This window comes from Argentina silus (assembly GCF_951799395.1).
Source record: "Argentina silus genome assembly, chromosome: 4".
NCBI classification, from domain to species: domain Eukaryota; kingdom Metazoa; phylum Chordata; class Actinopteri; order Argentiniformes; family Argentinidae; genus Argentina; species Argentina silus.
In genome coordinates this window covers 2,877,895-2,891,821 of record NC_139658.1, presented here as the reverse complement: position 1 = coordinate 2,891,821, position 13,927 = coordinate 2,877,895, and the positions used below count along the sequence as shown (strand labels likewise).

The window sequence follows — 13,927 nt, the reverse complement described above, 5'->3', positions numbered from 1 at the left end:
CGTAGACTTTCCAACAAACCTAGATAAACAGTTGTCAGAAAAATGGAAACTTTTGATTAACAGCAATGACAACACTGGGAAATTGAGCTAGCATCATTTTGGAGGAATGGGTATGTTAATGATGAACTAGTCAATCATGTTTACAATGAATCATCCTCATCACTCCTAATGCATATAAAGACTAAGCTGTTATCAACACTGCGGCTTTAACAGATGAGACTGACATTCTCCTCCCCCTTGTGTGACCATATCAAGATGTTATCTGTCGCTGAAAAGCTTATCAATGAGCCTATAATAACATCGAGTGACTGGATTTTATATTTTGATTGATATCATGCAGAGTAATCAGGTGTTCCCCACCCCCCCTCTCCCCTTCTCCTTCCTCTTAAGTTATTTGTCATGGTTATTACTCTCTCAAAAAGGTTGAATTGTTGAAAAACTAATTTCAGAGCTCAGTGACACAGAATAGATTAGCACTGTCCGGACTCTCTTTTGCGTGTTGTGAATCTACTGTGTATTCAATTGTACACTGTGCTGTGTTTTCAACAGGATACCATTCTGCTCTCCCTCTGCATTGAATGGTCCTCACTGGATGCTATCTGCTGGACTTACAGTAATGAAAAGAGCTCTCTCCGTCTGCCATTCACCCAATTTGTTGTTATGACGAGATTTAATCATGACAGTGACGGGGGTGTTGAAATAACAGCCTCTTCTTTGTCCAGTCCAGTGTAAAAGGTTTATAAATGATGTGCTTGTATTTAGGACTTATATATAGAGAAGACTATATATATATATACGGTGAAGGTAGGTAGGTAGGTACAGTATGTGTGGTGCATGAACTTAAGAATGACACTTCTTGACTGACGTACATACATACTTGGTTTACTACATTCATATCCACAATCAAATGTTACAAAAGTTGTATGCTGTGTTTCTGCCCTCGGTGGTGATCTCTGTCCATCTTAAACAACAGAAACAGCCCTCAACCATTGGAGAACAATACAATACAACAACCCATCCTGTCAGCTTTTATACCGTATCTTTTCATACAATACAATGTTTGGCTCCCCTGGTTTGCTACATCTGTCTCTGTTGTCAACAAGAAACTGTCCATTTAGCGCATTGATTTTCCTCCCTTTTCCTGTTAACCAGATTGATCATCATTTGAAAGTCGCTCTTTGAGAAAATGATCAATGCTCTGCCATACAATTATCATCGAACAAATACTTTTTCAATGGGGTTCTGAAAGCCAATAATCATTTGAAAAAGGAAGTGCCTATTTGTGTATGTGTGTGAGTGTGTGTGTGTGTGTGTGTGTGTGTGTGTGTGTGTGTGTGTGTGTGTGTGTGTGTGTGTGTGTGTGTGTGCGTGTGCGTGTGCGTGTATGTGTATGTGTATGTGTGTGTGTGTGTGTGTGTGTGTGTGTGTGTGTGTGTGTGTGTGTGTGTGTGTGTGTGTGTGTGTGTGTGTGTGTGTGTGGAGGACACATGACAGAATAGCAGTGCTGAATTAGCAGATTGGTACTGGGACACAGACAGCAGCATTCAATGCTTTAAGACAACGTTAAAACATGCAAATAAGTGGCAGAGCGGGATGTGAGCTTATTAACTCCCATAGCAAATGAGGTACTGTTATGCAAAATCATGCAAGTCCCTGATGTTCTGCCTTAATAGAAAGTGGGCAGATTATTCACACAGTAGAGTGCCCTTTCTCCATACATAACTCTGTGAATTTTAGCATGCATCTATAATTTCACGCAGATAAGTGGCTATTGATGAATTATGCATATTAGATAATGCATTGTGTGTAATCCGGGCATTCTCTTTCTGAACCGAGCATGACAGGTCATTTGAACCACACAGAGTCATTTGGCAGCAGAGTGGCTGTAGAGGCAGCTCTAATGTGCTCTGCCTCACACATTATTGCATATCTCTAAACCACACATCCTATTCCACATGACTAAACTGCCTAACCCAGGTAGGCGTACATATTACATGTAATACACAGGTACTGTATTACCTTGCATATGGTACTAGTATTAACTTGCCATACTTGTATTTTCTGGTTTGGTGTCTACAATTTCCTGAGGGTATCCAGGTGTTCTGTGGTTTTCTCTATGGCAAAATTGCAGTGCAGTATACCTAAGTGCTCTACTCAGACCATTTTCCAACCAATCGTTTTCTTCAAAGGAATTCCATTTTCCAAAGGTGCTGTGTGATTGCTTTCAAAAAGACAGTTTTGTGATTTTGAATGGACAATTTAGTCGCTCATTTCACCATCCTGTTCTCATTTAGAGTGCTCAGTGACCTGTGTCATATGGACATTCACAGGAGGTCACACATTGGTCAATACTGTATTTGTCCCTCACACAAACACAATCAAACACACACACACACACACACACGCACACACACACACACACACACACACACACACACACACACAGCATCTACTGAAGGAAATGGGACAATCAGAATATGTAAGAGAAAGGACATGAGCCCTTCCTTCTCTGCAAGTTTTATTTTTGTAACAATATCCAACAAAGATATCCTTCCACCTGAAAGATCATAGAAGTAGGTTACATCCTGCATATATTTACCATAATCACCTCTCTTTCCCTCATTCATCTCGAAAGAAACTTCTGAGAACTTTTATAGTCGCATGTGTATAAAATAGAGGGTGTGTTGATTCCCAGTACTCACTTTGTTTTCAATCTCTTTGGTGAAAGACTGTGTGGGTCATAAAGGCTAGAATTGACATTTAAGCGATTATGGCCATCAACAACACCCCCACTCTATTGGATCTTAGGCCATTGTGCAGTCTGCTCCATCTTGGACATGGAGCGTTATACACCAGGGCATAACAGAGGCTTTGTTAATCGGGTTTGTCACAGTGCTCCCTCTGGACCAGGGTAATTTCATGCTGCTGAACTGGTATTGATAGAGCTAGGGTAAATGAGGCACACAGCAATCGTTAGCTTTAATAACCATACAGATGTGGGCATCTGAGTCATACGGGCCTGTGTGGAGGTGCTAGCCCATACAGGTGATTAAGAATCGACCAGAGCACACAGAGCAGCTGCATGTCCCACCTCAACACAATGGAACTGTTAGCTAGAGATAACATTACTTCCACCAGGGCTACAGTACTCAAGCAAACAGTATTGTACTTTGAATATACACTCACTTAACACGTTATTAGGAATACTATACTAATACTGGGTAGGGCCTCCCTTTGCTCTCAAAACAGCCTAAATTCTTCGTGGTATTGATTCCACAATATGTTGGAAACATTCCTTTGAGATCCTGGTCCATGATAACATGAATCTCCTGTCCTACCACATCCCAAAGGTGTTCTATTGGATTCAGATCCGGTGACTGGGAAGGCCACTGAAGAACACTGAACTCGTGTTCATGAAACCAGTTTGAGACGACTTTTGCTTTGTGACATTATCATGCTGGAGGTTAGAAGATGGGTAAATTGTGGCCATGAAGGGATGCACATGGTCAGCAACAATACACAAATAGGCTGTGGCATTCAAGCGATGATTGATTGGTATTAACAGGCCCAAAGTGTGCCAAGAAAACATTCCCCACAGCATTACACCACCTCCACCATGAGAAGGTGTACAGGTGTTCCTAATAAAGTCTTCAGTGAGTGTACTGTACTATAGTATTGTTTATATTTTTACCTGCTACTGTAACAGCTGTAGTTCTCTTCATACAGTGTGACATTATTTTAATCATGATTAAAGGAATGTTCTCAATCAAAAACAGAATTGTCTTCTCTTTGTATTGGAAACCAGAAAGATCTAGGTTAGTCTGTCTCTGTGAAGATGCTCAGAATGACCTGTGGGTGTGTGTGTGTGACAGAAGACAGCTTTCGAGATAAACTATGCTGTCCAAAGAAAAACAGCCATTGATTCACGTGACTCCAGTCTCGCTGGCTCCGTGCTTTTCTGCCAGTCAGTGTGAGCTCGGGAGCAGTAGCATGCCCAAGTTCCCCTCCACGCGCAGTTCACAGTCGGCAGCCTGTTACTGTAGCTTCAGGCACTGCTACAGTAGCTGCTGTGGTACGCTGTGCTCTGCTGTGTCCACTTGTTTGTCTTCTCCAGTTACTGTAGGTAATGTTGCCCTCAGGAGGGAATGGAGATATGGGCCAGAGAGGGGTCACAGACACACTACGCAGAGTAAATTCACTCAGATTAGAGAAGTGAGGGATGTGACTGGATGTAATGGGATGCTAATGGTCAAACTCAACAGGATTCAATCTGAATTCATGATAGATTATGTAACATATTGAGTATGTAAACTGAAAAAAGATTTTTTTGGACACAGAAAACAAGTGTCAGAGTTAAACATACATTATGCTACTGGAAGTCATCAGGGGAGTGTTCCTGAAGATCCTCTTTGATGTTTAAGTAATGATGACACACAGTAAACACGTTTCTTTGTGCTTTCTTGAGATGAGTTTATTTCTGCTCCTTCCTTGAGATCCTCCAAAGACACTTCTTCATGGTGTCATATAAAAAGCACAAAGCTGGCTCCTATCCAAAGTGTTTAGATATATTTAGCGGTGTTTGGCGTGAAGGCGTCTGCCCGCCTGCCTTCCTCCTCAGGGTTGTCTTTGTTATTCATCGCGGTGTTGGCAGGAGTCAGCTCTCTGAGAGGAGCGCCGTAGCCAGGCCGTCTGGCTGGGGCTCAAGTCCTGGCCGATGATTCACTCGCTCACACGCTCAGGGCAGTGCTTTGGATTATTTTGAGAACAAACCTGGGTTTTGCTTATATTTCTACAGGCAAGGCAAATGACGCCACCCCCTCCCCCCTACGCTACACACAAACACACACACACACACACACACACACACACACACACACACACACACCCACACACACACACACACACACACACACACACACACACACACACACACACACACACACACTATATATTTCCCTCTCTCTCCCCGCTCAAATTTTTCATATGTTCCCTTTATTCACAGTGAGGTGTGAGTCAGAGAGCATTAGCGCCATGGCTGCAATAGGAGCCTCAACAGCCTTGGCAGCCCACCTCCTCGGGAGGTGACCTCGTGGTGGAGTGTGTATGTGAACCCAACAGCATCTGGGGGCCCAGGCCGGGGTGGTACTGTAAGGCCATCATCAAAATACAGCAGCAAACTCATATTAACTCCCAGCTAGGGAGTACACAAACGACGGCTTGGTAGTTTTTTGGCTTGGTGGTTACTGGGTTGAACAGTCATTCTTAGACATGGCAAAGCTAGCAGTGCTACTTATGGTAATAGAATTTCACTGCTGTTTGTACATGTGTATTTGAACAGATTAAATATGGTGAACGTGATTTGCTGTCGAAGGGGAGCGACATGAATAGCTTTTCTTTGACGAGGCTTGAGGCATCAATTCGGCTCATTTGGAGTCCATATGATGTTGCTTTGCAGCACATTTAAACATTATCCTAAGTAATCAGGGGAGTGTTCCTGAAGTTCCTCCTTGATGTTTAAGTAATGATGAACTAAATTCCTCTGCTCGTCTCTGCCTGATGATGAGGACCATTAAACATACATGCATACTCTGCCTCTCGAAACAAGTCATTAATATCCTCCTTTTTTCTTTCTTAATCTCTGATGCTAGCTGATTAGCAGTCCTCCAAAAAAACACAGCCTAACTAACAGACGCTAAAGACAGAGGAGGTCAAACAGAATATGCTACTTCACTGCTTGAAAAGCTACTTCACTGCTTGAGATAATACAACTCAGGAGGTGCAAGAAAGATCTTTGGCACAGAGAAAGAGTTTGAAGTAAGAGAGTATAAATTAAGTCAAAGAGCATTTCAAGGCAATGAGAAATCTGGTTTGATTTCCTTCACCTGGTTCAAAACACACAGCTCTGAATGTGTTCCATAGATGAGAGTGAGAGTCGTGTTTACTTTTCAAATTATGTACAGTATTATTTCCTTGATATATTCAAAAAAGAGTTATCATAACACCCACACCTCAGAGGGAGTTTGCCCATTAAAACTTCAGACTATGGCTCCCATCAGATGATACAGACACTCTCAAAGAAAAAAGCCCACAGAGAGAAGAGGAGGGAAGAGAACAATTTGCCATGGCATCTGCCAAAACAAACCAACCACTCCAACATGCAGAGGCAAAAGTGCTGCTCTGTGATAAGAGAAAGTCCTTGAGTGGTTTAGGCTGTGCTCTCCTGGCTGTGGTGTCTGTTGGTTGCCCGGGAATATGTTACAGCATAATGGCCACTGTACTGTAGGAGAGAGAGAGTGAGAGAGGGAGGAAGAGAGGGAGGAAGAGAGAGGGTGAGGGTGAACTCTTGAATGCTCTGGCAGAGTCTCTGTCAACAAATATCAGTCAGGACACAAATTACATAGATTAGACTGTTGTTAATTCTTAGGAGAGGTGGGGGCATTCTGTTGTCTCTGCAGTGACAAACACTGGAATTGTCTCCCAATCAAAACCTGCCAGATTTAGTGGGGAGACAAGAGAGGTGGTAACCTGCATACTCCCTATCACCTCAAAGAGTAAAAACACACATTGTCAGGCATTAGGGTTCACTTCTATCACGTGATTGACCCTTTGCCTGATGGAACCATCAAAGAAACTGACACCTTGCAATGTTGCACCTTTGCATATTATGTGTGTCCTTCCATGAACAAATATGTGCATACTTGCATGTGCGTTTCTGTGTGACAGTATGTTTGACTTCGTCTGTAGACACTGTTTACTGCACATGTAGACACTGTTTACATTCATAGCTTTCAAACCTATCCCTGTGTGCTTTGTGATAATGATGAGAATCCCTAAGGTGAGATATGGCTTTAAGCTCAGCAGCCATTCCTCAGCCCGCCCATCTCTTCATATGGCTGCGCCCTCTCATTAGAGGAGTTTTAATTGGCCGTTGGGCTAACTGAGAACAATGAAGCATTGATTTCCTTAAACATAATCACCTCATCCAGTCATCTAATGGCTGCTGTCACTGGGCTCTGAGGAGAAAAATGACCAGTCGATGCACTCATCGATGCCCTTCACCTCCCTTCACCAGGGGGTAGAGAGCAGAACTACCCACTCCATCTTACCAGTTGTGTTTAACCGTTTTAGCTGCTTGACAGCCAGTGAACGGTCCATCCATCAAACCCACACACATGTCAATTTTCTTACACTGACACACAATCACAGATGAAAGCATGCAGATACTGCACACACACACACACACACACACACACACACACACACACACACACACACACACACACACACACACACACACACACACACACAAACAGTGTTAGTGGACAAGTATTTACCTCTTGCAGACATGGTCCAAATGCTCAGATGTACTGTACCTGAATGGTATAACATAGAGTCCAAGTGGCCATTTGTCCTCTAAACTGCTTTCCACTGGCCCCATGGTGTGAATAGGAGCCCATAATACTGCTCTTCTCTTATGACCAGATGGTACAGAGAGAACCGGCCTAATGTCCACCTGGCTTATGGCTGGACAATGAATGGCTTACCTCACCCCAGGGTCTACAAATAGGTAACACACACACACATGCTGTACTATATGGTACACTGCCACACATGCACACACTCAAATTGAGACAAAAAACTGTTTCTCTCTGCATTTCCATCAGCATTTAGGGATTTTGGCATGTGGAGTCTGGTCTGACAACTGTCGGTTTCGACAAACAAAATCTGTAAAGAGGCCAGGGGGTGCAATTTATTATACTCTCTTGGTCAACTCAACATGAAGGTAGCAATTGTGTAAGGTCTGGCCCCACCACAGGCTTGAAAGCATATCTCCAGGCAGGAAAACTACCAGTAAAATATTCAATAAGACCAACATATTGTGTTTTTGTGGTTTAAATATAGCGCACTCAAGGGATTTTCTTCCTCACTTTTATGGTTTGTTTTCTGCCTCCTGCCCCAATATATCAACAACTAAGCTTTTGGAGAGCGACATTAATACTGCAGGATAGGGCTGTCCGACATGACTACAAATGCTTTCCTTTTAATCCCAGTCTCCACCGCCGGTGGTCTGGGCCTTTCAGACGTTGATGAAAATGTGAGCAGAAAAGTGTTACCAAACTTGTCCAGGCCATTGAGAGCTTAGCTCTGTAATTCATGACCCAAGTGTTTCGAACATTTACGCAGCCAACCCCCAAGATATACACACCACTCTCTCGCACCTCTGTTTTAGCCACTGAGCGATTTCGTCCACAGTAAACCACCATCTTTAAAACACTACCTTGCACTGAAAAATCATACAAAGGAAAAAGCGGCCTTCAGTTCTCTCCCACTCATTTCACACTCCATCCATTCAAAGTAGAAGATCTGTCCATCCACCCCTCCACTGGTCGGTGTCCTCGGATGAGCTCCAGTTTAATTGTTGGATGGCAGTGTCTGTGGCGGCGGCTGTCAGAGTAAGATAAAGAGTTTTTCCCGGGGCGAGAGGAGAGGGGAGAGCGGTGATGGAGGGCCTTTCTCCTGCAGCTCCACTGGCTGCATTAGCCCGCCGCTTTATAATTGTGTGAAGGGGGCACTTCCAGTGGCTCCCTCATTACTCACCTGCCTGGCCAGGGCGCTGGCAGGTACCCTTCCCTCTCTCTCTTTCTCTGATACTCTTTCTATCTCTCTCTCTCAGTCCCCCGCTCACTCAGCTCCTTTCCTCTCTCCGTTTCTAGGACGTCCCTCAGCTCCATCACCTCTTCGCTCCCTCAGGCGATCCTCCCCATTGTTATGTTTGACCCACCAATGCTGTTGGCTCATTTCTCCTCTCTCACCAAAATGTTTTTGTCAGAATGGGGTCCATTGTGCTGCAGTCCCTGTGCTCTGACTGATGTCACCTTTGCTGGAGAGTCATTGTGAATGTAGACCCATCCAGGCTGGTTGAGACCCAGCTAGAGTAGTAATGAGACTAAGGGGACCATAATTGCTCTCTGTCTTCAGGACTTTATTGGTGAATCCCAAGAGTGTCATAGACACCGGATCATATTAGCACCGTATGCAGAGCTCAGGGATGCAGCAGGAGCCATATTAGGACAAGACTTGTTCATGATTTCCTGATCATCATGAAGCAACACCCTGAAAGACAGCCATTTAGATTAGATAATCTAAATGTGTCAAGGGGCCATTTGCAGAGCATAGCCCTCTATAGTGACAAGGAGAGCGTAATAATTGTATGTAATGTGTGTAATGAGTCGTTTTCCCAAGCTTTTTACCAATACGCGATAATATGAGCTCATGTGTTAATTAGACAAGGAGTTACACATGACATTTTCACTTATTACAGCATATAATGGCCTTGACAAATCTGTCAGGGGTTGTGGTGTAATAGTGTTTAAAAGTAATAGCTCCCCATCAGTGTTTTGATTGCTGTATTGATTTCTCCTGGCGGTACGGTCACTCTCGTAGCTGTCAAATCGTAGCTCGTTACAGAAAGCAGGCAAATCAAAACTATCCGTAGCAAATATTTATTATTAACTGTTCACTTGACATGTCGGGATATTATCTCAAATAATCTGGATACCAATTTGAAAGAAGCACAGTTTTTGCATTGTATTCCAATATGTCACTGTTTATATTTAATTCAATATTTGAATTTATGTTAACATCTGCATTTCACCAAATCTGAACCGACTTCAATCCTAATTTACACCCGTTACATAAGTATGTGCAATCAATCATATAACACAGCTCAAACCACTCTGCTCACAAATGCTAAGCATATGTGCATCTGTCTTCGTCTGTCCTCAGAAGGAGGCACATGTGAGGTCATCGCAGCCCACCGGTGCTGTAATAAGAACCGTATCGAGGAGCGCTCCCAGACCGTCAAGTGCTCCTGTCTACCGGGGAAAGTAGCCGGGACGACACGCAACAAACCCTCCTGTGTGGACGGTAAGAACATCTTATTTTATTATAAACATGTTATTAGTTTTCATAATTTCACCATTTCCATATCTAGTTGATACATACAGTATTTCTGCTTGCTCTGAATTCAGTTCATGAAAAAAATATATATAATTAAGCAAGTGCACTGAATTTGATATTTCATTTCTCGCCATGACTCATTTTGACACATTTAGGCATTGAATAAACTGTCAGTCTAGCTGACTAAAATTAGTCATTTTACTTTATATTCTAGGAACTATTTAAATCTCCTTGGAGAATGGGTGATAGATAAACATGTATACAGAGCGTTCGGAAAGTATTCAGACCCCTTCACTTTTTCACATTTTGTTATGTTACAGCCTTATTCTAAAATGGATTCACTGTATACATGTTTATCTATCACCCATTCATTTTTTTCCCTCATGAATCTACAAACAATACCCCATAATGACAAAGCCAAAACAGGTTTTTCGAAATGTTTGCTAATTTATAAAAAAAAAAATGAAATATCACATTTACATAAGTATTCAGACCCTTTGCTATAACATTCGAAATTGAGCTCAGGTGCATCCTGTTTTCATTGATCATCTTTAAGATATTTCTACAACTTGATTGGAGTCCACCTGTGGTAAATTCAATTGATTGGACATTTGGAACGGCACACCCCTGTCTATATAAGGTCCCACAGTTGACTCAAATTAATTGAATCCATTTTAGAATAAGGCTGTAACATAACAAAATGTGGAAAAAGTTAAGGGGTCTGAATACTTTCCGAATGCACTGTACATATACATTTTTGCTGAGACACCTTCATATGTATATGTTTTAAAATGTATTCACTTATTTAAAATAAATAGATGCATAAGCAAATATAACCATATCATTGTCATTACCCTCCTCTCTTGAAGTGATAGATAAGAATAGTTTAGATAAGAATAAAATACTCAGGCTAATAGGAACATTAGGGGCAGGGCTGCAAAGGATGTTGGGAAGCAGAGTGTGACCAAGATGCCCCTTAAAACCCCTGGGACTGTAACACATTGCAGATGGCATTGCCCAGGGCAGCTTGGGTTCATGGAAATAATAAGGAAAAAAAACACAACATAGGGGAGCTCCAGGCTGACACCTGAAACGCCTAACTGAGGAAAATAATCAGGTGACGCAGTTGCTGAGAAAGGGAGAAGAGAATGCCAAAAGCCCACTGAGATAGAACAGAGAGGCTCCTTCACGCCATCAGAACTCATTTACTGAGCTTCAGTCTCTATCTTTTCACCTCAAACTAAAAAAGATCAAAGTCATCCGCTGTGACTGCTGGCCTCACAAAGGAAAGACACCCAGACCTTTTCATTATGAATGACGTTACGATGACGGCCAGACTACCCTGTTCAATGCATTTCACAGGGTTGGTTATCTCCCACTGACACCTTGATCAGATTCTTGAATATTAATTAGTTATTATCCTGAAGCCTGGAAACTGACGGAAATATCCACTAATTCAATGTGAAACTACATCATCTAAAAGACCTAGGAGTAGACTGGAAACTAGTTGACTAATTCGACCCAAGAATGCATGTTCAGTGCAGCTCATGATGGGAAACATCCACGGAATGAAACCTTTCGGGAGTTATAACCTTGAGATACAGCACCATTCAGTTCCTTCAGCAGGCTGTTTTGTCTCCAGACAGAGGAATAGACAACCCAGCTGCCGTACCTGGAAAACATGGAACTGAAGGACCTGTTTCAAGCCCTCATATTTTGTCTGGAAATATTGCAACATGGTTCAAGTTGTTTGTCTTTATGTTACAAAACATAGCAATGTCAGCTATAACACAAATGGTTATGCAAACAGTTCACCAAGAGTTCACAAACATTTCTTCTCTCGTGCAGACAACAATACTGGCTCTATTCTCAATGAAATATAGCATCTTATGTAAGAGACAAAACAATGTAATATGTCAGACTGTTCACTCTTTCTGCACTGACTTGATATGATCAGTCTGAGAGAGCAGGGAGGAGGGGGAGAGCTAGGAAGAGGCAGAGAGAGGGATGAGGGAGCGAGGCGAGGAGGGAGGGGCACTCAGAGATGTTCACACTTCATGCCTCTGTGCTCCTGGCTCCTGCAGTGAGGTAAGAATCTCTGTACCTGTTACTGTATTGATTAACAACCTGTTATATAGAGAGTGGAGATAAAAATGGAAATGACAAGTCACTGAGCAGCGATGTTCCAACGGTAAGCATCAGTGCACCTCACAGAGAGAGGCTTGAAGAGCAGAGACACAACTAGTTGTGTCTTTCTCAGTCTCATACTGTACAACCATGCTCAATGTCAGAGATACAGTCAATAGATGACAGGATTTGGTGTTTATGTGGTAAAAAGGCAATTTAGAGTACTTTTGGCTTAGACCTGATGGGTACTGGATTAATCAGTTGATTAATTATGTATTCATAACTGTCCATTTGTACTGCAGTTGGTAACAAACAATAGACTATAAGTTATTTAAATATTATCATAAAGAACTAGGGGAAAGGTTAAAGTATCTCAGTGTTTCCTGCTTAAATAAACTGAAAGTTGTGTGTTGTTTATTTGGGCCCTTGGTCTCCTTTTCAACTACCTGAGGGATTATAGATCTATGTCTCATGGCCTGTTCCCTCAGCCCTGTGCTTCCATCCCTGGCACAGATGGAACTCATCCCTCGGTCTCTGGTTATTAATGTTCCGTCTCTATGAGTAACGATGCTGCTGCCCAGGCTCATCTTAGCCTCCCAAGGGGACACCTGCCATGGCATCCCATACACACACTCCCAACACATGAAAATACACACGCACATGCACGCACGCACACACACACACACACACACACACACACACACACACACACACACACACACACACACACACATACACACACACCCAGAGAAACGCACACGTGTGCGCGCACACACACACACACACACACACACACACACATACCCACACATACACACACACACACACCAGTGGCCGAACACTGCACTCAAAACAGACAAACATACATACATATGTAGTTCCTATATAGATACAGTATGTGCATGATGTAGTACTGCTGTATCTAAGTGGTTAAATTAGGAGGACGATTACCCTCTTTTTCTCAGATGACGCTATAAAAGTCTTTGAGACAACCTCCTCTATGTATTACTGTAACTGTTATTAGCATCAAACCATGCCAACTCATTTATGTTGTTGTATATTTACTTCTTTGTAGGGATATCCATCATTATGGGTTATTTTCTCTGGAATTGGTAACTGGTCTTTATTAAGTATGGAAATGCGACGCTTGTGTTGGAGGCACCACACACAGTGGGGGAGTACTGTCAGATTATCCCAGCATGAGAATTGATTATTATCTTTGGCAGGGAGAACTACGTCCCAGTTATGTCAGGGCCAACAAGGCTCTGAGAGAAGAACATCCCCTTTTACAAGTCAAACTCTCCGGCTTAGATCTTATATCTCCCAGCCCATGCTAGGCCAATCAAATGTGCTCTGATTAGACGTCCGTCACTACATGAATGCCCCTATCCTGGTCTAAGATACAGTATGCAAACACACACAGACACAGTACACGCACACACACACACACACACACACACTGCATTCTAACTTTATTGTGTAGTAATCTCTCTAAACAAGTAACACACACACATGCACACGCATACACACACACACACACACACACACACACACACACACATACACACACATACACACACACACACGCTCCTTCTTGAGCATATTAAAGCTTGGTGCTGGCCACTGATGGGGAATGAACCCTTCTGTTTGGCTGCGGGCGGGTAATGCTGAGCATGACAGGTTGTCATGGTACATTTAAGAAACGTCCAGGGGGAAACCACACATGGGCGCTACTTCAAGGCGGGAGAGAGACGCCTGATTCCTCCACACACACTGCTAATCAAAAGGAACCATCTGAATGAAGCCAGCTACAGAATATCAAAAGCTTTCGGAATAAGTT

The 13,927-nt window shown here is 42.8% G+C and overlaps 1 protein-coding gene across 1 annotated transcript in view; it reads left to right on the top strand.

Moving 5' to 3' along the window:
• tafa1b (TAFA chemokine like family member 1b) overlaps positions 1-13,927 on the top strand; it is a gene marked incomplete at both ends in the record, with an annotated part of 93,646 nt that overhangs the window by 71,911 nt on the left and 7,808 nt on the right. Inside the window, one exon of the mRNA XM_083668836.1 lies at positions 9,787-9,927. Coding sequence (XP_083524962.1) covers positions 9,787-9,927 — 141 coding nt within the window. The remainder of the gene's footprint in view (positions 1-9,786; positions 9,928-13,927) is intronic.